The following is a 27,435-nucleotide window of genomic DNA, read 5'->3' as shown; positions in this document are numbered from 1 at the left end:
CTTTGGACTTGACTCTGTAGACAGTTAGGAAGTCATTGGGAGATTTTAAATCATGGTGGAGCTGGAGGAAGGAGTGATACTATAGAGGACCAATTTGAAAAATTTAAGAAAAGTGTTAAGTAGTGACCAATTTTGTTGGATTAAATATGACAGTGAAAAATTAAGGGTAGCTCTTAGATTTAGGCCTTAGGCTGCTGAGTGTATAAGGAGTTACTAAATATTCAGACAAATCTGGGTTCAAATCACCTGACTCCATAATTGATTAATTATGTGACCTTGGGTAAATGTTATTTTTATAGACACCGGTGTCCTTGACATAAAATAAACATTGTAGTTAATAATACCTAATATGAGAGCAAGAGGAATGGGAGGGGTAGGAGTTATCTGGACCAGGATTGATAGACTATGGATGGGGTCAGTGAATTGGAGATGCTTTCAGGAGCACTGTAGATATTAGTGACCATGGGATCATGAGGTCATGAAGGAAAGAAATGGATTATTGATGGCAGAGCACAAATAAATTGGGAGAATAGGTAGGAAGCAGTTAGTGATTCATCTGTCAACTTCAGCTTCATGTATTTCTATAGTTGTAGTATTCATTCTTTATAGTCTTCTAAATGATCATCTTCGTAATTTAGTTTATCCCCTTGGGTAAGACAGGAATGTCCTGCCTTGATTATTGGGAGTATACAGAGCAGAAAGTGGTTTGCTCTTTGTTAAGAAAATGTGATATTTACTTGAGAAAGCATAAAAAATCTTTTAGAGAAGAGGAGCTTCCTGCAGATGAGGTAGAAGTAGATTATAAAGAGTATCACAAGGAGCCATGAATGTGTTGGGATAGGGTTGAGTCTGCATTAGTGTATGACAGAGGTAGGAATCATCCCCTGGTACTTTGTACAGTTCAATATTACTGTTGCATTAAGAAGCCCTCCAAAAGTGTTAGTCTAAAATATCGCTAATAGCAACACTAATTTTCTGTCAGCCCTATAAGGTAAAGTATCTTAAAAGTGAAAAATATTTTATTAGTAGAAAAATATTCTGTGTATTTCTTACTGTTTGTTGTGTTTTTTTTTTTTAATGATTTTTTCATGTTTATTTGTTTTTGGGAGAGAGAGAGAGAGCGTGAGCAGGGGAGGGGCAGAGAGAGAGGGAGACACAGAATCCAAAGCAGGCTCCAGGCTCTGAGCTGTCAGCACAGAGCCCGACATGGGGGCCAACCCACAAATTACGAGATCATGAACCAAGCTGAAGTCGGATGCTCAACCAACTGAGCCACCCAGGCACCCCCTGTTAGTTCATTTTGATTATCAGACATTTTTGTTTTCTGTTTTATTATTAGGATGAAGAAAGTATTCCTATTATGTATAGGAATTTACCTGAATATAAGGAACTATTACAGTTTAAAAAGTTAAAGAAGCAGAAACTCCAGCAGATGCAAGCTGAAAGTGGATTTGTACAACATGTGGGCTTCAAGGTAAATTCTACTATTCATTTAATTTTTGGAAGGGTGATAAGAGAGATTTAAAGTAGTTTCTGCAGCTTTAAATTCCAGACTTCCCAGCATACAGATAAAAGTAAGTTTAGCTCTAGTCCTATTCATTTATATAAAGTAGTGTGCTACAGTTTCTGATCTCAGTAGGTTTATGATTCTATGGGAAGAAGACAAACATACAGGTATCTATATTTTGAGGTAAAATATGAGGTGTTTTTGTCTAGCTATTTTTCTTTCTTATTCTCAGTTTTACTGAGATATAACTGACAAAAATTGTATATATTTAAAGTGTACAAAATATTAAGGTGTAAAACATCACCTCACATAGTTACCTTTTTCGTGTCTGTGTGTGTGTGTGTGTGTGTGGTGAGAAAACTTAAGTGTACTCTCTTAGCAAATTTCAAGTATACAGTACCATATTATTAATCCCATGCTGTCCATTAGACCTCCAGAACTGATTTCTCTTACAATTGAAAATTTGTATCCTTAGACTAACATCTCCTCATTTCTCCCACCTTGAAGCCCCTGGCAACCACTGTTCTACCCTCTGCTTCTGAGTTTGAGTTTTTCATTTCATTCATAAGTGAGATTATATGGCACTTGTTAACTTCTGTGGCTTATTTTACTTAGGATAATGTCCTCCACTTTCTCATCCATGTTATCACAAATGGAGGATTTCTTTTTGTTTTAGGGCTGAATAATATTCCTGTGTGTGTGTGTGTGTGTATGTTTCACATTTTCTTTATCCTTTCATCCATTGGAGCTGTTGCTCTTGTTCATAGATGAGAAATTTCTTTTCGCCGTTCAGGCTACTAGAAATATATCCATTCAGTCCACAAAATTTTGAAATACCCATTATGTTCCAGGCACTTTGCTTAACTGCTAGGGATTCATTAGTAAACAAGGTGGACTCGGTTTCTGTCCTTATTCTGTTTTCGTCTCATAAGGAATTTAGAGAAGTTAAATTAGTAAACATAGTTGACTATGGCTAGAGAACATATCAGAGAGTAGTGCTGCTATTAAGGTGCCTTTGAGATTTACTGAGGAGTTTAAACTTTCCTTAACGAGGTTGGGGAACCATTGAAGAATCTTAAGTAGACAGTAACATGAAATTTGCATTTCAGAAAAATCATTCCAGTTACTTACACTATTAGTATAGATAACCTTGGAGAAGGCAGTGGATTTAGAGTGGATAATCTCTGACAGCTGTATTGTTAAATTTTGTAAACAGTAATGTGTTCATGTATGTTATTTATGTAGTTGAAAAAAAATAGGTGAAGGAGAAAAAGATAATTCTGGACTTAGTATGGAGAATGGAAAGAAGAAAGCAAAGCTAGAGGCAGGGTGACTGGTTAGAAATTCTTTTGGTAATTTAGACCAAAGATGAGAATGTCTGAGGTTTGATTGGTGGCTATGGAAATTCAGAGAGATTGACAAGTTTGAGAACCTTTGGACTTTAGAATTGGCTGTACTTGGTGAGATTGGAGGAAGTAAAACTGAGACCATGAGATATAGATTTGCTGGTAGTGGTATACATAAAAATACTGATGCGTGCTGTGACTGATAAACAGAAACTTAAAATTATACCTCTCATTCTCTAGTATGGCCATTAGCCATACTATATTAAATGATTTTTCCTCTTGATCTTTCCATGACCTTGCTTCTCCATTAGAAATTTTCCTAATTGGTATCTCTGGCCTTTCAAGAGGAAACTCTCCACTTCTCAAAATTTGCCCTAAGACCCAGCTGTGGCTTGTTTACTAACCTGTCAGTTACTCTAGTTGGTCTGATGATCAAAGAAACTAGAAATGAGATTTATTTCCAAAATTGTCCTGAAGACACTGAGGGCTACCACAATGCCACCACACTAAGAAGGAGGTAGATCTGCCTTTTCTTTGTTATGGGCATTAGTAATTAGGCTTCTTCAGGCTTTGAAGAATAATTCAGTAAGATAAAAGTTTAGAGAGGATTTTGTGTTCTCTTGGGTTTGGTAATGATAGCTGGTTAAGTAGTTCTGTAATTATACAGTTTTAACTATGGTGTTAAGTCAGTGGTTCTCAATCACGGTCATTATACATTGGTCTGAGGTACCTTTAAATAGTTATTGGGGCACCTGAGTGGCTCAGTTAAGCGTCCAATACTTGACTTTGGCCCAGGTCATGATCTCACTGTTCGTGGGATTGAGCCCCCTTTGGGCCCTCCTGAGGGCAGGATACCAGGTTGGGTTTCTCTCTCTGCCTCTTCTTCACGCTGTCTCTCTCTCTCTGTCTCTCTCAAAATAAATAAATAAACTTAAAAAATAAATAGTTATTAACACTCAAATGTCTAAATTTGCAAATGGTTTACTTGAAATTTTATTTACTTTTTAAAAGGAGTTTATTTTGGAGCAACAAGCAAGCATAAATGGGGGAGGGGCAGAGAGGGAGAGAGAATCTTTTTTTTTTTTTTTAATGTTTATTTCTGAGACAGAGACAGAGCACGAGTGGGGAGTGGCAGAGAGAGAGGGAGACACAGAATCTGAAGCAGGCTCCAGGCTCTGAGTTGTCAGCACAGAGCCTGAGATGGGGCTCGAACTCACAAACCGTGAGATCATGACCTGAGCCAAAGTCGGTCGCTCAACCGACTGAGTCACCTAGGCATCCCGAGAGAGAATCTTAAGTAGGCTCCATGCTGTCAGCTCAGAACCTGACGCAGGGCTCCATCTCATGAACCGTGCGATCCCGACCTGAGCTGAAATCAAGAGTCAGACGCTTAATTGGCTGAGCCACCTAGGCACCCCCTACTTAAAATGTTAAAAAGTCAATTACAGTTGTAAGTAACACTTACCATGATGAGCATTGAGTAAGTAATGTATAGAATTGTTGAATCACTATATTGTACACCTGAAACTAATAGAACACTGTATCTTTACTGGAATTAAAATTTAAAAAAATTTTTTTTAAAGTAAAGTGGAGCATATTGGAGGTCATCCCTTGGTTATTATAATGTACCTGTCACTCACCTGCACATTCATCTTGAATGAATGAAATTTGTGCTAGTTTGCTAGAAATTATATCTAATTTACATTTTCGTGTTATATTACTGTCTAGTTCCTTGGGGAGAGAGATGTTTTTGTGCACATCCTTTGTTTCCCAGCAGGAGAAAAAGGTTTTGGAAAAATGTAGCTTAATATTTTTCTCTCTGAAACTTTTCTAGTGTGATAACTGTGGCATAGAACCTATCCAGGGTGTTCGGTGGCACTGCCAGGATTGTCCTCCAGAAATGTCTTTGGATTTCTGTGATTCTTGTTCAGACTGGTAAGTGTTTACTTCATATTAGGTCTTCAGTTTTGACAAGTAAAGAGCTTTTCAGCCACTAGTGAATTTGATTTCCAAACTACTTAGAAAATGACCACATTTAGTGGGTTAAGCTTTGTTGTAGGCAATTAAGAAATTTTCTTTAATTATACCACATCTCAAGTAAATTTCCGTTAGAGATTTTGGTGGATTAAAGAAGTGAAACTGTGAGGAAGTTTTATAATATCTACTCCAAAATGCATCCAGTGCCGTGTATTGATGTGTCTGTGTGTGTGTGTTTGTGTGTGTGTTTTCTTTGCAGCCTACATGAAACAGATATTCACAAGGAAGATCACCAATTAGAACCTGTTTATAGGTCAGAGACATTCTTAGACAGAGACTACTGTGTGTCCCAGGGCACCAGTTATAATTACCTTGACCCAAACTACTTTCCAGCAAACAGATGACATGGAAGAGAACATCGTATACTAGTCCTCTTCAACACATAGCAATGGTATCATTGTGAATTATGTGCACAGTTTGGAAAGATTCTCTGCTTTCCCTGAAATGACACTCACAGCATGACAGCTTCCTGAGTGTTCTTGTCAAGTCCAGCTCTGCACCGTTGTGGCTCTAGATCACTGTTCAGCAGCCGAGCATTCCTGGTGAGCAAAGGGTTTCCCTGGTGAATTTCTCACCACCACCTTAAAGCCTTTTAGGTGGTGATATTAAATGGGTGAGATGGAAACGAGAGCACACATTAAAGAGAGTAAATTCCAAAGGTTTCAAAGAACTCGGTCATAAATAGGATAATGAGAAGACAAAGTATTTATATTAAAACAGTTTAGTAGCTTTCAGTTTTGTGAAAATAGTTTTCGGCACAGAAGCTGACTTCTTAGACAAAGTTTTAACCAATGATGGTGTTTGCTTCTAGGATAAACACTTTAAAAGAACTCACTGTCCCAGTGGTGGCCACTGATGGCCTTTAGTAAATCGGAGCTGCTTAACCATATTGATGTCTAATTTCTTTTAACCACAATGAACTGTCCTTATTACCAACAGCGAAGCACTACAGGAGGCACTGTGGCATTGCTTCCTTGACCAGCTCATGGTGTGTGAATGTTATAAAATTGTCGCTCAGATATATTTTTTAAATGTAATGTTATATAAGATGATCATGTGATGTGTACAAACTATGGTGAAAAGTGCCAGTGGTAGTAACTGTGTAAAGTCTCTAATTCACAACATTAATTCCTTTAAAATACACAGCCTTCTGCCTCTGTATTTGGAGTTGTCAGTGCAACTCATCAAAGAAAACTGCCTAATATAAAAATCATATATATGGTAATAATTTCCCTCTTTTGTAGTCTGCACAAGATCCATAAAAGATTGTATTTTTATTACTATTTAAACAAGTGATTAAATTTAGTCTGCGCAGTGAGCAAGAGTTCACATGCATTCTTTTATACTGCTGGATTTTGTTGTGCATCATTTAAAACATTTTGTATGTTTCTTCTTATCTGTGTATACAGTATGTTCTTGAATAATGTTCATTTGTCAGGAGAACTGTGAGAAATAAACTATGTGGATACTGTCTGTTTATATTATAGAATGCTTGTTGTGACTTCCTTTTTGGTTAGATTTTGGATTTGTTTTACTAGTGTTAAAACAAAAAAAAATGTTTTTTAGGGGGTTGCTTTACCTTTCTGTCCTTGAAAAAGAGTAAGGACTATATAGTATTATGGAAATGAACTTGAGAAGCTCTGAGAGAAGATGGTAATCTTTTCACTCAGTGTGTGCTGAGACACTAATTAAACTAGGTTACAAAAAGAACACACACACATGGCTATTATTAATGTCCAGATGTGAAAACTATACTCGGGCTGAAAAATTTTACTCTTAATTCTTTTAGATGAAAGTAAGCCTCTTCACGTGTTTAATTTAAACAGATGGTTTTTGAAAATCACTCTATTCACTGGCAATTATTATTGACTATTGGAAGAGATCACATAAGTATTCTAAGATTAAGTATTATACTCACCTAGTTTTTGGACTAAGTCCCCTGTTTTTTCCGATTTTAAGTCAAGGGAATGTTATTTAATACTCCTTCAATATGTTGTAGGGTACTAAAATCATACCTTGAATTTTTTTAACTGAGAAAAGTAATGTTATTTTAAGTATAGAAATATGAGAATTTTAAAGTAATATATTGACTAAAGATTACTGATGTTGATAAAATATATTGCATCAGGAAGAACAGGAAATGGACTTGAGCTTTACTTCTTACCCTGGAATCAGTAGTTGGGGGGAAGAAGAAGGAGTTGTTAACGTTTGGGCATTTTGATATTAAATGTTAACTGATATATGCTAGGAAATCTGCCTTCTTGCAGCAAGACAGCAGCACTTGGTAGTAACTTCTGTGTTTGTATAGAAATAATACTGATTATTGGGGGAGGACCATTCAGGTTTATTCAAAAATCCCATAAAGTATGCTTTGGAAGAGGGCGGTGTGTGATACAATTCTGATGTAAACAATACACAAAATAAATCCACTTAACTGTATTTTTCAAGAGCAAAGATTTTGAGAACTTTGAGTGGCAAAGAGGATTATTTTCTGCTTGAGTGAAGATGTGTTAATTTTGCATTTTTCACCTCCAGGCAAGTAGTCCTCCTGGCTTAAAAAGGCCCTATATGGTAATAGTAGCAGTGGTGGTAGTAGCATGAGTAGTAATATGGTGGTCGTGTTTTAATTGGCAGACTGCAGGAATAGGCAGGGCTGTCTTTTACAAGTAGTCCTTCGATCTCCTACAGAGAAGTATTGGCCTTAAGAGACAACATAGACCTACTTGTGAAAGCCTTGCATATTAAGTGGTAGGTCAGATGTCGGTCAGATGTATTTCCTGAAATATTATGTTCAAGTTGTTTGATAAGAACTGAAGGAACTTTTAGTGACACCTAAAACCACTGCTTTAAGGTTTAAGCAGAGGAGGCTTTGATCGGTGTGGTGTGCACTAATAACAAGCGCAAAACCGAGTAAGTGCTTACTATGAGCCAAGCCAGCATACAGTAGCAGATTTAATTCTCGCAACCTTAGGAGAAAGGTGCATTTGTTAACCTGTTTTCATATGAGGAGATCTAGCCAGAGAGGTTAAATAACTTGCCCAAGGTCATATGGTTAGCAGAGTGGTCCTGCTTAGATTTTAACCTAGACAGATTGCTGCAGAGTCACTACCCAATTTATGGAGCAAGAACATTCCCTTTGTGTCAGGCATCACTAAGGTTTGGAGATGGAAGTGTGTAGGGGTTGCTTTTCACTCTTTTTCCCTGGTGTGGCATGGTTCCTAGAGCCACAGACCTGAGGACAGGTCCAGGTTCATGGATGGTACAGAATAGGAAGCAGATCCTTGGATGGGAAGACAGCACTGAGTTCTAGAAAACCACCCAGACGTATAATTTACATATTCTAATTTGACAGCAAACATGTGATCTTGAGGCTTTAGGCAAAGTCTCCTGCCTGAGACAGAATTTGTTTCCGTGCATGCTTGGTGCCTCTCACTTAACCTGATAGTATGCCTTACCCAGTTTCCTTCCCTTTCCCCTTGTGTTTAAATTACAGTACAGAAGACAACAGTGTACTGAGATATGAAGAACATTTTTTTTTTCAAGAAAATAGCATATCACAGGTAGTAAGGATAAATACTGTTTTGTGAAAGTCTTCTTTTAGTTATTACTATGGCATGCTATATAAACTGTATTTCTTAATGTAGGTAACAGATTTTGAAAGCCATTGTTCTAGTTGCACTGGATGGAATTGGAAGTACTTTTTTTTTTTTTTTTCCAGATAACAAGTAGTTTTTTCCTCCACAGAGATTATAGAGGCATTGACCTTTTAGGTTGTAAAGTATTTTTATTTTTTAACCTTATGAAAATAACCTCCTGTTGATAGAATCCCAGAAAAAAAATACCTTTTTTTTTTTTTAACTTTTTTTTCCGTGTAGCCAATTAAATGAATTTTTGAGAAGTGGTATCCCATTTAACTCCATAAGGACAAAGACCATCCCTATCTGTGTCCCTGTGGCCTGCCTGGCTCTTAGATTTTTAATAAATATTTAGTACTAGTATAATCAGTGTTTTGATGAGTTATATTTTTTTCTCCAGAAAGGTTAGGAGAGACCACATATGTCTGAGTGTGTCTGTGAGTGCCTACGTGGGGCCCTTTGGGGGCCTGCCTCAGGAGATCTTTATAGGGCTCTGAGAGTATTGAAGAATTGCGTCCTATCTTATCTGGAGGATGTTGTTCAAGCCTGGGTGGCTGAGAAGATTATGGTTTCCTCTGGGTTCCCAGTTAGGCCATAAACCTTGATTCTCTGCCATGTTTTTAGAGTGAAAGGGCACTGGAGTGGAAATTCTGGGTCCCAGTCCCAATTGTGAAAGTGAGGCACTCCACAAATATTGACAAAGAACCACCTTTTATTGAACTCTAGGAACTAGTAAATGATTTACATGTATTACTAACTTGTTGAATACTTGCAACCCCTCTGTGAGGTTGCTTACTATTATGTCCACTGTACAGATGAAATAACCAAGTTTCAGAGGATATAAGTGTTAGCTTTTAGTAATTGTGTGTGGGATGGAGGGTATAAAGCTTTGCCCTTCTAGAGCATTATGGTCTAATGCAGAAGAGCACCAGTAAACACATAAATATAAAATATTACATAAATTTAGGCAGAGATAAATGTTGTGAAGAAAATAATGTTTGAAGAAAAATGGTGGAAGAATGAGGACCAGACTGTCATTTTAGATGGAATAATCAAAGAACGCTCGATGAGACCTGGACGGAGTGAGGGAATCGGCCTGTGGATAACCTGGAGGAAGAGGCGGGATAGCAACAACAAGGGTCTGATCCAGCAGAGATCTTGGCTTGTTCAGGCAACATTAAGAGGGCCCGTGTAGCTTGAGCCAAATGAGCAAGAGGAGAATGTAGTTGATGGGGTGATACAGGGTACAGAGGCAGAGCAGGTGAGGCCTTGAATGTAGACCATTGTAAAGGAGTTTGGATTGTGTTCTGATGTCTTTCACATACACACAAGGGCTTCTGCTGGGCAGAGACCTCTAAGATCCTTTCCTGCTTTAAAATCCTGTGACTTTAAAGTAGTGATGTCATTTCAAGCCATCCATGTCCGTAACACGTTTTAGCAGTCTGTTGCATCTCCAGATCCTCTTCAGGGGCAAAGCCATTTATTTACCTCTGCCGATTTTTTTTTTTTTCAAGAGGACAGCCAGCTACAGCCATAAAGGTCACGGCATCTGTTGTCTCCTATCCCGTACTCAAGCTGTCCGAGCTGTGGTAGGCATGAACTGTGTTTGCCAATATGTGGTATGTGTTTAAAGAATGTTAATCCCTACAGAGTCATTCTGTGTTTTTGGCATAACTGATCATTTTCACCCTCTGATTCTAATTTGCTCAAATGCTCCTTGTGCTCCCGTACAGAGAGTGAGACAACTGGGGTGGTAATAAAGTACTTGATAACTGTGTGAGTTGAAGGAACATGCCCCTTTTTGGTAATACAGGCATAATTGTAACCAAAGAAATTTAATTTCTTCTTTAGCAAACACTACATTTCTGTTTAAGAATGACTGCTAGGGCAAAAGGAAACATAAAAATTACCATGTATCATGAGTACACTGAGAATTCTCTATGTAATAGCTCAGAACTGATCTACGGCCAAAATTAAAACCATATGAGCATATCATAAATCTCAACTATTAACTGTGTTTGCTTCTAATTCTGTTTGGAATAAGGCTTCAAGTGCTTTCCAGAATGATGTGAGTTACAAATAAATAGAAAAAGAGCTATGCTGTGTTCCATTTATTTTATTTGTACATATATCCATTTCAAGAAAAAAAAAATGACTTTAAAAATACAATTCTGTCCCAGAATTGGATCTTTATCAGCACGACCATTGAAGGGAAAAGAACGGCATGCAAACTGAAACTATGGTCATTTGTAGTGACTTAATGGAAGATGCAGTTATTCCAGTAGAATATATAAGAAGCTCTGATTTGGCAACTGATAACACAAAAGAGAACCCAAACCTCACTGGTTTGAAGCAGGGTAAAGCACAGTTTTACATATGGATATGATAAGGTTTGCACAGCCCTGGAAAAGGCCCGTATGAAACAAATACAGCACTGGGATCTGTTAAACATCATGTACTGACATGCCTCTCCCACCCACATCAGTATTGTTACTGTTACTTTCTTGTTTGGCAGTAATAAATAAATACACGATCTTATAAAATCAAAACTATAAGTTGACATTATTCCAGTGAACGCAGTAACAAATCACCTCATGCTTTACGTTATGTTTGGTCATTGGTATTAATGTATAATTGCTGAGATGCACCACCAGGTGTAAAAGAGATTAGGTTAGACAATTTATTCAATTTGTTTTCTTTGTCATATGACAGTATTCCAAGTAGTAGCCAGTTTCCTAAAAATGAATGCAGAAATGTTATTGGTGACTAGTCTGGGTTTTACAGCCTTGGACAAGCTATACAATTTCACATTGTTTTACTTCTTATCAAATTTTCAAATTTAATCATATTTCTTATCACCAGTTGGAGTTATCAGACCAGTCTCTCTGGCTCTGAGCTACTAGTGGATGAGACTTGAGGAAACAGCCACTAGAGGAGGTACCCAGGTGCCTCCCCGCCCCATGGTAAGGCCCTTTATCAGGCAACAGCATGTAAATCTTGGGGTGAGGAAGGAAAATGTGATGGGGCATTAGGGGGGCACTAACCCCCTGTTTGATGACAGAGAAATCAAATGGTCAGACTAGCAGGTCCTGAGGGCACAACTGAACACCACGCTCTGTTCACGTACTAGCTAGCAGCTCTGAGGCACAGCTGATGTGACGGAAGAGTGTGCGTGCTGGGGGTGCGGACGGCTGTCTGAATTAGGAAGAAGAGGTTAGATAATACCAAATACACCATGCATGATTTCCAGACACCTCTCGGAAAGGTCAAGCTCAGAAGCAAACAGCAATGTCAGGATCTGGGGTGGGGTGGGGATGGGGGACACAAACGGTTTAACTTGAAACAATTTTGTGTTAAGGGATGAGCCTTTTAATATTTTTTTCTGTCTCCACTCTCCTTGATGTGCATGCTTTTTTTGCCTTCAGAAAATAGAGTCAATAGCTGTGCAGAGTTGAAGAAAAACTTCCTCCGGTGTCCCCTCTGCATTTACCTATATTTAAAGGGAAAAAGAAAGTCTTAAAAAATCTTTGTTAAATAAGACCATTTTTAATAATAAAAGAATTGCCTACTCTAGGCACCCAAACCACAGAGAAAAAAGTGAGTGGTTGTTAAAAACAACAAAACTAGGTTTATCTAAATTAAAACATCAAGGAGATACCACTGCACACCTATTAGAATGGACAAAATCCAAAATGCATCAGCAAATGCCGGTAAAGATGCGGTACAGTACTCATTCTTTGCTGACGGGAACGCAAAATGGTACAGCCACTTTGGAAGGCGGTTTGGCAGTTTCTTACAAAATTAAACATTCTTACCGTATAATCCAGGAATTGCGCTTCTTGGTATTTACCCAAAGGAGCTGAAAACTTAACGTCCACACAAAAACTTGCACATGGATTGTTTATAGGAGCTCTGTTGATAATTGTTAAAACTTGGAAGCAACTAAGATTTCATTAGGTGAGTGGAAAAACTGTGGTATCCAGACAGTGGAATGTTATTCAGTGCTCACAAGAAATGAATTACTAAGCCATGAACAGACTTGGAGGAAACTTCAGTTCCTATTATGAGGTTAAAAGAAGCCAATCTGGAAAGACTCCATACCATACGACATTCTCAAAAAGGCAAAACTATGGAGACAGTAAAAAAGATTGGGTTGTGGCCAGAGAGGAATGACTAGGTGGGACAAAGAGGACTGTTACAGTAGTGAATGGTGGATACATGTCAATAAGCATTTGTCAAAATCCAAGGGTGTGAACACCAGGAGTGAACCCTAATATAAACCAGACTAATGTTGAGAATGATGTATTGATGTAGATTTCATCGATGAACCTACCATTGTGTGGGATGTGGCTAGTAGGGGAGGTCGTGTGTGTGGGGACAGGGCTACATGAGAATTCTGTACTTTATACTTTTTGCTGTGAATTTAAAACTAAAAATCGGTTTAAAACAATGAAACGTAGGTGCCTTGTTGAGGTAAAGTATTGTTAAGGCTCATGGAAAAACTAGAATTAGTTAAAAGGCTTCCGTGTTCTAGAGCATTTGGACAGGATGGGCATAGGGCTTTGGGTCATGGGCGAGGTCGGGGGGCTGGCGTGTAGAGAAGAAGAAAGCTGGGACCTCCACTTGCGGGTGTGCTAAGTGCAGAGTCCCCTCAGACGTTGCTGGCACACCACTGCGAGGAGCCAACAGCAGAAGAAGCGGCAGGGAGCGGACTTCCTGGGTGTTAAGGCACAACTACCCCTTCCTCTCTCAAAATGTCCCAACGTTGGGGATGCCTGGGTGGTTCCGTCAGTTAAGCGTCTGACTTCGGCTCAGGTCAGGATCTCACAGTTCATGAGTTGGAGCCCTGTATTGGGCTCTGTGCTCACACTCAAGAGCCTGCAGCCTGCTTCAGATTCTGTGTCTCCCTCTCTCTCTGCCCCTCCCCGCCTCACAGTCTCTCTGTCACTCTCAAAAATAAACATTAAAAAAAAAGTGACCCAGCATTGTACCAGTCACCGAGGTATGTCCCAGGCACAGGAAGAGGAGACCTGGTGACCCACAGGACCCGCGGGAGGGGCGGGCAGCGAGCCTGCTGAGGTGCAACTCTCAACCTTCATCTCCACAGGTCCTCATTTCTGCGGTTGGGCTGGGCCGTCTAATCTGCATATTTAACAAATTCTCCAGATGATTTCCCTGTGGGTTATCTTGGACCACACTGATTTCTTCCAATCTTGTCTACCTACCTTCTTTGCACAAACTAGTTTCGATTTCACAACACTAGAGACTTCACAGATTCCAGAGATAGAATAAGTTCTCAAAAAACACCAAAACTAAAAAACCACATTTAAATATCCCAGAAAATAGGTACAACAGTGTTTCTAGAAGTGTCGTTTGTAATAGCCCCAAGCTGGAAAAATCACACAAGTCCATGAGCAGTAGATGGATAAATAAATTGTGGCATAGTCACAGGCTGGACTAGAATAGTGATGGAAGAAACACTACAGCTACTATGTTGAACAACAGGGATGACTCTCCCAAAGTTGTGGTGAGGGAAAGAAGCGGGTCTTGAAAGAATATGCGTGCAGTGCAATTCAAGTTCTGTAAAATCCAAGAACACGCAAAGCTACATCGTGTAGGTTCGGGATCCATACATAAGTGGTAAAACCATTAAGAGAAGCAAGAAGATGACTATGAAAGTCAGGAGTGGCTCCTGCTTGGAGAGAGGATGGAGGAGGTGACTGGGGAGACCCAGGGAGCCTCTGCCATTCTTTCCTACTTCCTGGGCCTGTGTGGTGATTACACAGTGTTTGTTTTATAATTCCCCAAACTGTACATATGGCTTTTATGCATAACCATGTGTGTGATAAATCTCCCAATAAGGAGAAAATTAAAATAAAAAAAAAATTTAAGCGCCCTCCCCCAACATGTCCTACCCCTTCCTTCTAGGAAAGTCAAAGACAGCAGTCTGCAACTTGTCTCCCTGGCTACAGGCTTTCCATCTGAGGGCAGAGACTTCGGCTTCGCCCTGTGTGTCCCTCACGGCACCTTGCCTCTTGTTTTACCTCTCCTTCCTCTTCTTTCAACCAACAAACGCTTCCTGGGTGCTAACATTATGTGCTGGAGATACCAAGCTGAACAAGACAAAATGACCCTGCTCTCACAGAGCTCACAACTCAAGAACAGAGATGAAGAATTAACAGGAATTTATGCTGTTTTGAGGCCAGTACAGGAGCTGTGGATACAGGAACACCTTCCACCATGTTGGGAGGGCAGGGAGTTTCCTGAGGAAAATCGGCAGCAGCAGCAGCAGCAGCAGCACTACAGAAGCATAAGTGCTTTCATTTTTAAATAAAATATTTTTAATTAAAATGTTTTTCTACCTCTGCCCTTGCTTCACTGCCGCCCTTATTTGCTAGCTCACTTCCTTCTTCCCTCCGTCTCATCATCTCTGAAGTCTTCCTTCGCCCCCTCCCTGGCTCTCTCTCTTCCTCCCTCCCTGAGTCCCTCGCCTCCTCACTGGCTCTCATTCCATTCCATTCCATTAAAAAGCGGTTTTTAAACAGGTAATTCTGACAGTGATCTTGGGAGGACAGATCCTATCCCCATTTCACACATGACAAAACTGAGGCTCTGAAAGATGAATTAAATTTCCCAAGGTCCTACAGCTAAGTAAGTGGCAGGGACCTGGTGGAAACCAAGGTCTCTGACTCCAAAGTCCTTGCACTTCCCGACCACATTAGAATATGTCCACCAGCTCAAAATGGCTGCCTGGCTGAATTTGGTTGGGGCAACAAGGACTGAAGCTGGAATGGTAGGCCTGTGTTGATCATAAAGAGGCTTATAGATTCTGTTACGTGATAATGGGAATTACGTAAGGGTTTTTAAAGTATGAGTTGATACAATCAAACAGGTACACAGAAGCTGATAAATGTTTGCTTAGTCAAAAAATTGCAGGAGGGTTGAAGTGCAAGGCAAAGAGCACTGTAGTAGGAGCCATGATACCTGTATTAATCCCCAGTCGGCTTCAGGACTCGGACTAGACATTCATCCTCCTGGTGCCTCAGTTTCCTCCTCTGTTCTATAAAGGGACTGACGACAGACGTGTAACCTCCAGGTTCGGTTCCAGCTCTGATACCCTATGCTCTTCCAAATCTCAGTTCACGTTTTTTGTGGGGATCAGGCGCCCATCAGTGGGCATCAGGACTGTTGAGTTTAGTTTGGTGTTGCCAGTCAAGCTGAGCCTGGAGTGGATATGTATTTGAAGATGATGAGAGCCTTCTCTGTGGAGAGACCAGCATGTGCAAAGGGATAGAAATCTGCAAGCACCTGGAGTTTTCAGGGATCAGTGGGTCTTTGTTGGGGACAGAGCAAATGCTGCTTGAGTTGGAGGAAGGAGAACAGGAGGCTGGAAAAATAGGTCGGGAGGAGGTTGTGCCTCCATAGATTTACCTATTCTGGACATTTTCTATAAATGGAATCACATAGTGTATGGGTTTTTTTAATTTTAATTTTTCACTAAGCACTGTCTTCATGGTTCACCCATGTTGTATGGGTGTCATTACTGTGTTCCTTTTTCTGGCCCCATAATGCCTTATCTTTAACCTGCATGTACAGGACATGCTTTGGAATGCCTGCCTTCCTAACATCACTTTTCAGCAAATCTGCTGCTGCTCGCTGCCCTGCTGAACCTGCCCTTGCCTTATCAAACCCTATAAAGAGGGAAGATTGTTAACTCACTTTCCTTGGCCCCTCTCATGGCCCGTGTAGTGGGCATGGGTAAGAAGGTAGCGATCCATTAACACTTAGCTTATTGTTTACACTGTCCATGACATTATTAGTGGCAGGTCTCTGGTCCCCCTGTTCAGTGGATTCTCACACGGAGAATATTTTAAGAGAACAATAAGGGACTTTTAGAGATTTTCATGTTACTCCTGGGTAAGTCAAAAGAAATGGGAAAGAACCAATTTACTAAGTGCATTTTAAGTTACAGAAACTATTCTCAGTGCTTACAACTTTAGCAAATTTAAACCCACTAACAGGGTGCCAGTGTTTAACACCCTTAGTGAACAGATAAGAATCCTGTAAACTGGGGGTGCCTGGGTGGCTCAGTCAGTTAAGCGTCCGACTTCGGCTCAGGTCATGATCTCATGGCTTGTGAGTTCGAGCTCCATGTCAGGCTCTGTGCTGACAGCTCAGAGCCTGGAGCCTGCTTCGGATTCTGTGTCTCCCTCTCTCTCTGCCCCTCCCCTGCTCACGCTCTGTCTCTGTCTCTTAAATAAACGTTAAAAAAAAAATAAAAAGAAAAAGAGTCCTGTAAACTGTTTTGTGTGAAGGGGACTTCCTCAGTAATTGAGCAAACTTAAAAGACCCCCAATTCTGAATCAGCAGAGTCAGAATGTATGAAGCTTTAATGTATTTCATTTAATTGAAACCTAGATAAGTGGATGTGCTTTTGACTTTAAGAACCTATCTTTTTGAGTCAAAGACTTAATATAAAATCCTGCAATAAGTGATCAGTAGAGGAAGTATTTTTTTTAACAATAAAAGAAAAAAAAAAGCTACCAGCAAGTGAACAGGAAATAGGATTGAATTTCTGAGTTTTCACCTGACTTCTCAAAGGAGAGCAGTCAGTGATAATATTTCCCGCAGTCAGCAGAACATACTGCTAAATTAGGAAAGTCGTTACACTGCCTTAGGAATTGCAGGCTTTGTCTACTCCTTCTCTTTCATTCTGTGAAGTGAATCTGCAAACCATAAAACGGCTGGTTCCAACACTGCCCAGGTCTAGTTGTGTTTCTCCTGAATTTCCCACGCTGTGACAAACAGGGCTGGAGTTTTAATTTTGTTTTTCATGTATTGGCGCCATGGGGCTTCTGAGACTGACCCAGGCTGCCACTGGTTTACGACTGTTGTGTGCACCACCTTCTCACTCTTTTCATCTTGTCCTCTGAGCCAGACGGAGCCTCACACCGCAGGGATCCCTCACCACCAGATGAGGCTCTGCAAAGGCAAAGCCCTTAATATGCAGCACCTGCATGCTGTCTGGGGCCAAGCATCAGATGCATTCTTCAAAAGTTAGGGTTATGTAGACGCTTCCGGGGACTCCTCCAATTCACATATCCAGTCGGGACACAGATTTCTCCTTATTCTCAAGGCCCTAGGAAGCAAGAGGGCTATGTATACCTTTACTTTAGAGAGCTTTTAGGACAAGCGTTAGCAACAATTTTAGGCTGATTTATAATCTGCATATTAATGGCTTCTCTGTACATAGGATTTTCCAAAGCACAAGCATTTAAAATCTTTCCTTCTTTTTCCTCTTCCTCCCAATTTTGCCTGAAGTTTAAATTTGGCTGGCAGCTCTTTTCATAGACATCCACAAAATTCTAAAACATATCTTATCAGTCATTTCCCTGTTTAAAATACCAGCAGTATTTAGTTGGAACTTTCTAAGATGGTCTAGAACTATACTATCCAATGCAGTAGCCATAGGGGGCTTCTGAACACTTGAAAGGCAGCCAGTACAACCGAGGAGCTGACTTTTTAATGCTATGTAGTTAAAATCAATCTAACTTTTAAAACTGGTACTTGGACTCCCTTATTAGAAAATTCAAAAATATACTGGAACAACTAGAGTATGTGAGATCTGCCATTTTAACCACAAATTTTATGGAATATAAATACGATCTATTTCTGATGAAAATTTAGCATCTGAATTGTGTTATGCTTAAGTACTGGATTTTGAAGACATATTAGAAAATAAAGTATCTCATAATTTTTATATTGATGGCATGTTGAGAAGCTAAGACTTAGGATATATCAGGTTCAATAAAATCTATTTTCAAGCTCATTTCATTTGGTTCTACTTATTTTTTTCTTGTTAATGTGACTACTAGGAAATTTTCAATCTATGTATGTGGCCCATGTTCTATTTCTGTTGGACCATGCTGGGCTAGCAAATTTGTTGAATGAAGGAGGAATGAATGAATGGATTCAGGTCCTTCATGGTCTTGCTTCAGCCTTGCTTTCTGGTCTAGTGTGTTACTGCTTTTGTTCATTGGCTCTGCACTAGCTACATCTTGTGCTAACATTCTTGGGCTCTTCCATGTGTCAGTGCCTTTGTCTCCTTCTCCTCTGTCCATTATGAACTTGTATTCATCCTTTAGGACCTGTTCAAATGTCATCTTTTCTCTGAAGCCCTCACCTACCTTTCCAGGTGCGGTACTCCCAAAGGCCCAGAACATTCTGTAAATCTTATTACTATATTTACCACTTTGCTGTGGTGCAGAACTTCATGGGTGTCTTTTCCTCTCGGAATTCCTGGCATTAACCACCATGCCTTGGACGTCAGAGATGCCCCAGTCTTCTGTTGGCTTCTAGAATCCACGGCAGGGGCTCGTGGAGACGTTGTGAGTTAAAGTGAAGCCCAGTGAATGGACTGCCCTGAGCTGGCCAAAGGCAGAGCCTGCCACGTGACTGGAGCAACCACAGGAGAAGGAAGTCAAGAAAGTGAATAGAAGAGCACAGGGTCTGGAGTTCTCTTCTGCCTACTGTTCTGGGAGGCAGGATGCAGACACGCACTGAGCACAACTCATTTCAACAGGACCACAGGGGAGCAAAGCAGATTGCACTGAATCAAAAGCTCTTTGCGGGGAATCTAGTGCAGGCCTGACAGGAAGGGCAGGGGGTGGAGAGACTAGTCAAGCAGAATAATGAAGAATGAGTTTCTTAAGACTCTGGGAGACAGATGGAAGATTTATGCCTCATTTGTCAGGTGAGAAGACAGAACCTTGGGGCTCCTTGAAGTCACCTGCCCTTTTGTGCACCTCTTTTTACTGGGCAGGCAGGAGGATGGAGAGCTGTCTCCAAACCCAGGCTGCTACTGGCACTCACCCAGGGCAGCTCCAGCCCGAACCCAGCACGCTTCACACTCAGAACCGAGAAGCAAACTCAGCGGGGGAGGGGCATTGATAGAAGAGGCCAAATAGCCAGGAACTGAGAAGTCCAGAAGCTTTTCTGCATTCAAAAAACTCTTCTCAGGGGGACATGGAGAGAGAAGGAAGTGCAAACGAATGGGTTAAAAAAAGACTGCTTAAAATAGCTCAACAATCTCTCCTACTAGACACAAAAGCCTAAATAAGGGTGTTCCAGTTCCTGCACAGTTGTTAGTAGTAGACAAAACAACCAAACTAGAAACAAACCGGTTGAACAAATTATAGGATATCCATGTTATAGAATATTACATGACTACTAAAAAGAAAACACTGTGACGTCTGTATTGGCTTCCAGAGAAATGTGTACAGGATAGTATTTTCATGAAATCAGAACTTTCCACCATGGGGTATGTGTATTTATACAAAGTAGATTGGTTAGGGTCAGAGAATGAGAGAGAGAGCGTGCGCGTGTGTGTGGGGGGGGGGGGAGACAGAAAAGGAGGGAGAGACAAGAGGAGGAGGAAGAGTAGGATTGGGGAGGGAAGGTAGAAAGATACACAATAAACTGTTCACGCTGGTTATTCGAGGGGAGTAAGGTTGGAGGTATTAAGGCATTGCTAATTGTTTTATTTATATATACATTTATACACACATACACACATAGATACTTCTACTCCTTGCTTATTATATTAAGTACTTATTACTTTAGTAATTTAAAAAAATCCTTTGAAATAAGGATTTGAAATAAGCCACCAATGTGAACACTTGACAGTTTTAACACAGCTGGGACCACTGAATCACCTGCTAATGCTTTTCTCTCCTTAGTCTGTTTGATCTTCAGAGAATCTGAAGAGAAACCCCCTCTCACCTCCTGCGGCATAGGATCTGGTGAGCACCCCTTGCTACAGCCTCTCCCAGTTTCCCACCAAAATACCCATGGAGACCCAGAAAAAGATGAATGGCTACAGAATTCTGAAAACTTGGATTGCTACCTGTTGCCAGTGGATTTAGATTCCATAATCTGCTCCTGACTTAGAAAATGACCAGAAAAGCAGGCATCTGCCATTCTGCTATGTGGTTACGACTTTCAAAGACAAGAGTGGTTCTCCCTAAGTCCCACCAGGACATCTTTTTCTAAATCTAATTTAAGATTGTATTACCAAAAGAACAACTAAAGAGAGAGGGGGTAACATGTCCCAAAGGATGGATCCTGACACAGGAGGGGAAGCAGGAAGAGGCATAGGAGCAAGTGCATCTCAGGGTGGTAGTGGTCCCTGCTCAGCGCGCCTCAACCCCCAAATCCCACATTCGGGGTGAGCCTCCCTGATGCACCCCAGTGTGCCTTCCAGCATGAGATCCAAAAGGACCAGACCTGAGTGCCACTGGTCCTCAAGCACACATAAAGTGAGATTAACAATCACCTGCCCATCATGTGGGCCATGAGATTCCCTTGACCCCACCTCCTAATTGAAGGACATAGCAAATTATAGTTTCCAAAGATGGTTGCAACAATATCTCCCACCCCACATACTCTTCTGAATATGACCTTGCTACTCACTCATCAAGAGACGAACTATAATCCCCTTCCCCTTGAACCTGGGCTGGCCTTAGGGACATTCTTAGAACCAAAAGAATGCAGTAGAAGTGAGGCTGTGTGATCTTGGCGTGGCCAGAAGAAGCCTTGCAGCTCCTGCCTTGGCCTTTGGGAACATTCACTCACTGGAGGCTCCCGTTGGGGCACCACCCTTTGGAACCCAGGAGCAGTGCTGTGAGAAGTGCAAGCCGTTCTAGAGAGGTCACGTGCAGGTGTCTGGCTGTTCCAGCTAAGCCAGCCCGGTTCAGGCACCAGACATGTGAATGAGGTTCCATCTTTGAATTGGACATAGCAGCCCTCTCCGTGGGAGCCCCCAGTTTGAGTCATCCCAGCTGAGCCCCAAATGCCATGGAGCCAAGAAGTACCATCCCTACTGTGCTTTTTCCAAACTCCCGAAGCACAGAAGCCACAACTATCAAGTAACGGCTGTTGATTTATGCCACTAAGTTGTGGAATGGCTTGTTACACAGCAATAGATAATCAGAATATAGAGGATGTGTAAACTTAAACTGAGGTTTCTGGGGGGAAAAAAACTAGAAACAGACAAAGGGCACACTATTCCAGAGATTCAGAAGGAAAGAAGATCTCTGATAATCATATAATATAGAAACTAGAAAAGTTTTAAATACAGTTTTTTGAATACTCAACAATAAATATTTATTGAGTAGTTTTTTTTTTTTTCTCATGTGCCAGGCATTATGCTACACTCTGGGGATAAAGGTGTGAACAAGACAGACCTAATTCTTCCCACTACAGAATTTACTTTCCATTGGTGGCCACAGACATGTAAAGAAGTAATTATAATGAAGAATGATAAATACAAAGATGGAGAAAGAAACAGTGCTATACAAACACACAGGAGGGAAAGTTAATGGATACTACTGCTAGTTTAAACTGTATGTAAGAAGACATGGCTGCTATGAAGTAAGAGCAGGCGGTCATGAAATGAGAACAGGCTTGGTGAAAAGGCAACAGCATAAGAAGAAAAGAATGAGCCGGGGCAAACAGAAAACACACATGAGAATTAAGATAAATACTGATAACTAGGGAGCAGGAACAATAGTGTGAAAAGCTGAACCGGAATGGTGGAAGACACATTTGGGTTTTTTTCCGAGAAAGTCGAGAGCACAGAAATGAAAACAACAGAGTGGGTTATAGATTGAGAACTGTGCTCTCCAATGCAGAAATCACTGCCATGTGTTGCTCTTGAGCACCTGAGGTGTGTGGCTACTCTGAACTGAGCTGTGCTGTCAGCTCAAATACACACTAGATTTCAAAGACTTGATAACAACATCAGCATCACCCGTTTCTTTTTCCTGTTTAAATTTTTAAAAAAACATTTATTCATTTTTGGGAGAGAAAGAGACAGAGCACAACCTGGGGAGGGGCAGAGAGAGAGGGAGACACAGAAACTGAAGCAGGGTCCAGGCTGTGAGCTGTCAGAACACAGCCCGACATGGGGCTCAGAACCACAAACCAAGAGATCATGAGCTGAGCCCAAGTCGGATGCTTAACCGACTGAGCCACCCACGTGCCCCTCTTTTTAGTGTTTAAAATATGGCTACTAGAAAACTAAAATTGCATATATGGGTCACATTATATTTCTCTAGGACAGAGCTAATATAGAAGGAACAGAATGAGATTTAAGAATTTGATGTTGAGGAGATTTGAGGAGAAAAAAGGAACAAGGTACATAAAAAATAAAGAATAATTACCCCAAACTCTCAAGTTAAACAAACAAAAAAAGGTGTCTCTGCCAGCGGGAATTGGTGAAGTGAGACTGATATCTGGACAGAAGTTTTGAATGACATGGAAAAATTGAAAAAAAAATCTTTAAAGATACCAGCTGAAGAAAGTTGACTTCCGAATTTGTCTATGCCTTTTCCTCCATCACAGTAAATGCTTGGAAACAGTGGAGCATGTTTTCTCCATTTTGATAGAAATATATCATGACCTAAAAGTTTTATATTCAGTGACACTGATATGTGTGTATAAAGCCACTAAAGCAATATTCTCAGATGTTCACAGAAAAATTGAACTAAAAACTAGTTTGAGTTATTTTAGCCAACCGAAGGAAGAATCAAAATTAAGAACTCAAGGGGCGCCTGGCTGGCTCAGTCAGTTAAGGGTCTGATTCTTACTCTTGATCTCGGCTCAGGTCATGATCTCATGGTTTGTGGGATCAAGCCCCAAGCTGGGGTCTGTGCTGACACCTCAGAGCCTGCTTGGGATTTTCTCTCTTCCTCTCTGTCTGCTCCTCTCCCACTCACACACATTCTCTCTCTCTCTCAAAATAAATAAACTTTAAGGAACATTTAAGAACTCAAGTACAGAGAATTCCAAGTATAAAAGTAATTTTGGGTTTTCCTTTACTTGTGTTAGACTGCACACTTAGGGATCCAGTCCATTAAGGGTTATCAAGGGGTGAAGTCTGACCTTAGGTGCCTTCTGCCTCCACTCCTTCCATGGTAGTGCCAGCAGCTGCATTTCTCATTCTTTATCTCTGGGTTCACAAGAAGTCCCCTGTTAGGTTGGATGACTACCCAGAACAACAATGGGTGTTGCACTATTTCAGGACTTACTAAAAATGGCTAAACTCTTTATGAAGTTGGGACACTGGAGCAGAAAAATTGCCCAACAAGAAACTTAATTTCTTCTCTATAAAAGCAGAGAGAGTTGCCAAGGAACTCGATTTCCTGCATCTGTAAAACTGCATGCATAATGAGTCATTGGCCTCTTTTTTTTTCTTTTTTTAAGTTTATTTATTTATTTTGAGAGAGAGAGGGAGTGGCACAGGGACAGTGAGAGAGGGGGACAGAATCCCAAGCAGGCTCCTCACTGTCAGTGAGGAACCGGACACAGGGCTGATCCCACGAACGGTGAGATCATGACCCGAGCAGAGATTGAGTCAGACGCTTAACTGAGTGAGCCACACAGGCGGCCCCTCCTTTTTTTTTTTTTTTTTTTTTTAAATTAAGACTAATAAATAGCCCAGGGACAGTTATCATCTGTTATCAAGCCCTCTTCATCTATGGCCTGGGGTGTTTCTGGGCTGATTATACCATGAAGAAAAAGTATGAAACAAGTGGAGAAAAACAAATGTAAGAAATATATCAAAATGTTCCTTAGTTAGGTTATCTTTGGACGGAAGAATTCTTATCTTTATACTCCTAGATTTTAAAGTGTATTTCTTTTTTAAAAGTAGCTGTTACTTTTATAGTTAGCAAAAAGAGAAGTTTGAAATATCAGTTTATACAATTCTGCATATGCCACTGGAGGTAGCTATTTCTGGCGTTTCTCCCAGCTCACAACAAGCCCTTCTCTTCTGGGAATACCTTATCCCCCACCCAGTTCCCAGGGAGGAGTCCCAGGCAGCCATGTGTGTGTAGATGGGTCAGGTTTTAATGCAAATGCTACCTCCTCGGAGACTTTCCCAACACACCCACCTAAAATACTCACCCCCAACACCTTAGTCTGTTTTGTTTTATGCATAGAGATGATCCTATCAGCAATTATTTTACTTTCTTATGTGCCATTTTTACCTTTTCAGTGAGGGGTTTATCTTGGTTATTGCTGTGTCCCCAGCACCGAGAACAGTATCTGACATGCAGTGCGCACTCAACAAAGTATCACACAACAAATGACCACACCTGCCTGGCCAGAGAGGAGCAGGGAGAAGGCTGTGAGCAAAGAAAAGCAATTCACAGCATTTCTGCTTGAATTTGGAGCTGTTGTGCTCACATGTGGACGCAGCGCTTGTTGGGTTGCCATATTCTGGCTTCTGGGCCAAAGAAAGAAAAATCCGGATGACGAGAGAAGAAGGCATGTGTGAAAAGCAAGAGACCTGGTCCCACAGCCTTCTTGGGCCTGCTGTGTTTCAGCTGTGGACTGCATAGCTTATCATCAAGTTTTGTGTTTTGGGTCAGGCTGGAGTTGGTGGCTCTTATCTACAAGCAAGGAGCCCTAATCGATAGATCTATAGCTACAATCATGTTTTAAAAATTCATAGCAGTAAGATTTGGAGGAAACAGGGACACCTGGGTGGCTCAGTTGGTTAAGCGTCCGACTTCAGCTCAGGTCATGATCTCACGGTCCGTGAGTTCGAGCCCCGCGTCGGGCTCTGTGCTGACCACTCAGAGCCTGGAGCCTGTTTCAGATTCTGTGTCTCCCTCTCTCTCTGACCCTCCCCCGTTCATGCTGTCTCTGTCTCAAAAATAAATAAATAAATAAATAAATAAATAAATAAATAAATAAATAAAGTTTTGGAGGAGATACTCTAGAATGTTTGCCTCTGAGTGGTGGCTCTACCTAGTTTTTATATTTTCTAAAATAAGTTTGTATTACTTTTATGATTAGAAAATAATATAGGGGCACCTGGGTGGCTCAGTAAATTGAGTGTCCGACTTGTGATTTCAGCTCATGTCATGATTAAGCCCTGGGTTAAGGTCATGGGATTAAGCCCTGAGTTGGGCTCTGGCTAAGCATGGAGCTGCTTAAAATTCTCTCTTTCTCTTTCTCTCCCTCTCTCCCTCCCTCCCTCCCTCTGCCATTGTCTCTGCCCCTCTCCCTGCCTTGTGTGCACACTCTTTCTCTCAAATAAAAAAAAGAACAAAAATCTATAATCTTCTTATATAGAAAGAATATAAGGTGATAGGCCTGGAGGAGTCCAGGAGGTCCTATTCTGTCCATCCATCTTAGTTTAGGATGAAGAAGGGAGAGGTTACACAGTGAAATCACTCACCCAAATTCACAAAGCTCCTTCACACAACACATCAGGCTTTCTGAGGTCCAGGGCAGTATTTTCTCCACCAAAGGTCTTTGGCCAGTTGCTGTGCTTTTTACCCTAAATTGCTATATTTCAGTTTTTATTCCTTACTGCCTGCCTGCCTGCCTTCCTTCCTTCCTTCTTTCCTTCCCTCCTTTCTTTCTTCCTTCCTTATTTTCTTTCTTCTTAAATAATGAATCCTCTCACTCAAGACAAAATAAACGCTTCCTTTTGGGGTTAATTCTAGTGAGTGGGCGTGGCTATCCTACTGCTGTGTTGGGACAGTTTCTATGGCAGCTGTCCAGACTCATAGGAAAGCAGTGCCACGGTTGATTAATGATGTCTGCCCTGAGCACAGGGAGAAGAGAGTGGATGAAGAAAAGCTCTGTTTCTCAGATGCAGAGCAAAGCTGCCTTTATGAGACAGGGAAAACACTTGGAAAGTCAGGGGATCCATCTGTATCATGTATGCCTCTATCCCCTGGTTTATGTTCTAAGGAGTTCTAACTGTGTTGTATAATGATGGCATAATAAAGGCATAAATAGTAAGGCAGTGGCTGTGCAAATTCCCCTTTACTTTTTGGGTACCTTTGTCTGAAATTGCATTGCACTTTTTTCAGCTAGCTGGCGGCCAAAAGGGCTGACCGTCGTTAGGTAGGGGTGTCAGCCGATGGGTAACTGGGCAACACGGAGGCCTGAAGGAAGTGCTTGTGCAGGGTGGTCTATTTCTGGGCTGGCCTATGACGTGTCTCTAATTCCTAAGTAAATTTCACTGAACTACTGATTTGTCTTGCTTGCATCTAGAAGTGCATTCACCACTCCTACCTAAATTTTAAGAAAACTCCTTAAATGATCCAAGAACCCACCTGGATGGTATGCGACCCTGCCTTAGGCTCAATAAACCAACGAGATGGGGAGGAGGTGCTAACAATCCAAAGAACATCAAACTGTCACTTAGAATCCAGGGGGAGATGAAGCTGTTGCAAGATGCCAGGGCAGAGAACTATAGACCAATTTCCCTGATGAAAATGGATGCAAAAATCCTCAACAAGATATTAGCCAACTGGCTCCAACAATACATTAAAAAAATTATTCACCACGACCAAGTGGGATTTATACCTGGGATGCAGGGCTGGTTCGATATCCACAAAACAATTAATGTGATTCATCACATCAATAAAAGAAAGGACAAGAAGCATATGATCCTCTCAATAGATGCAGAGAAAGCATTTGACAAAATACAGTATCCTTTCTTGAAAGAAATCCTCAAGAAACTAGGGGTAGAAGGAGGATACCTCGAGATCATAAAAGCCATATATGAATGACCCAACACTAATATCATCCTCAATGGGGAAAAACTGACAGCTTTCCCCCTAAGGTCAGGAACAAGACAGGGATGTCCACTCTCACCACTGTTATTCAACATAGTATTGGAAGTCTTAGCCTCTGCAATCAGACAACACAAAGAAATAAAAGGCATCCAAATTGGCCAGGAGGAGGTCAAACTTTCACTCTTTGCAGATGACATGATACTCTATATGGAAAACCCACAAGATTCCACCAAAAAACTGCTAGAATTGATCCATGAATTCAGCAAAGTTGCAGGATATAAAATCAACACACAGAAATCGGTTGCATT

General features: G+C 40.9%; 2 protein-coding genes across 11 annotated transcripts in view; one reads left to right on the top strand and one right to left on the bottom strand.

Moving 5' to 3' along the window:
• Positions 1–14,876, top strand: part of ZZZ3 (zinc finger ZZ-type containing 3) — a 110,470-nt gene extending 95,594 nt beyond the window's left edge. For 5 of the 8 annotated variants that reach the window (XM_053214264.1, XM_053214266.1, XM_053214262.1 and 2 more), the window contains 3 exons: positions 1,340–1,474; positions 4,688–4,788; positions 14,454–14,876. In XM_053214264.1, coding sequence (XP_053070239.1) covers positions 1,340–1,474; positions 4,688–4,788; positions 14,454–14,859 — 642 coding nt within the window. In that variant the 3' untranslated portion in view covers positions 14,860–14,876. Of the gene's footprint in view, positions 1–1,339; positions 1,475–4,687; positions 4,789–5,089; positions 6,370–10,705; positions 10,839–14,453 lie in introns of those variants that run through there. The other 3 variants (XM_027058831.2, XM_027058829.2, XM_053214267.1) reach the window with 2 other exon arrangements.
• AK5 (adenylate kinase 5) overlaps positions 10,627–27,435 on the bottom strand; it is a 257,507-nt gene continuing 240,698 nt past the window's right edge. For all 3 annotated transcript variants that reach the window (XM_027058833.2, XM_027058834.2, XM_027058832.2), the window contains one exon: positions 10,627–12,015. In XM_027058833.2, coding sequence (XP_026914634.1) covers positions 11,947–12,015 — 69 coding nt within the window. In that variant the 3' untranslated portion in view covers positions 10,627–11,946. The remainder of the gene's footprint in view (positions 12,016–27,435) is intronic.

Source organism: Acinonyx jubatus, chromosome C1, assembly GCF_027475565.1.
Source record: "Acinonyx jubatus isolate Ajub_Pintada_27869175 chromosome C1, VMU_Ajub_asm_v1.0, whole genome shotgun sequence".
Taxonomy (NCBI): Eukaryota; Metazoa; Chordata; class Mammalia; order Carnivora; family Felidae; genus Acinonyx; species Acinonyx jubatus.
This window is presented reverse-complemented; position numbering and strand designations above follow the sequence as displayed.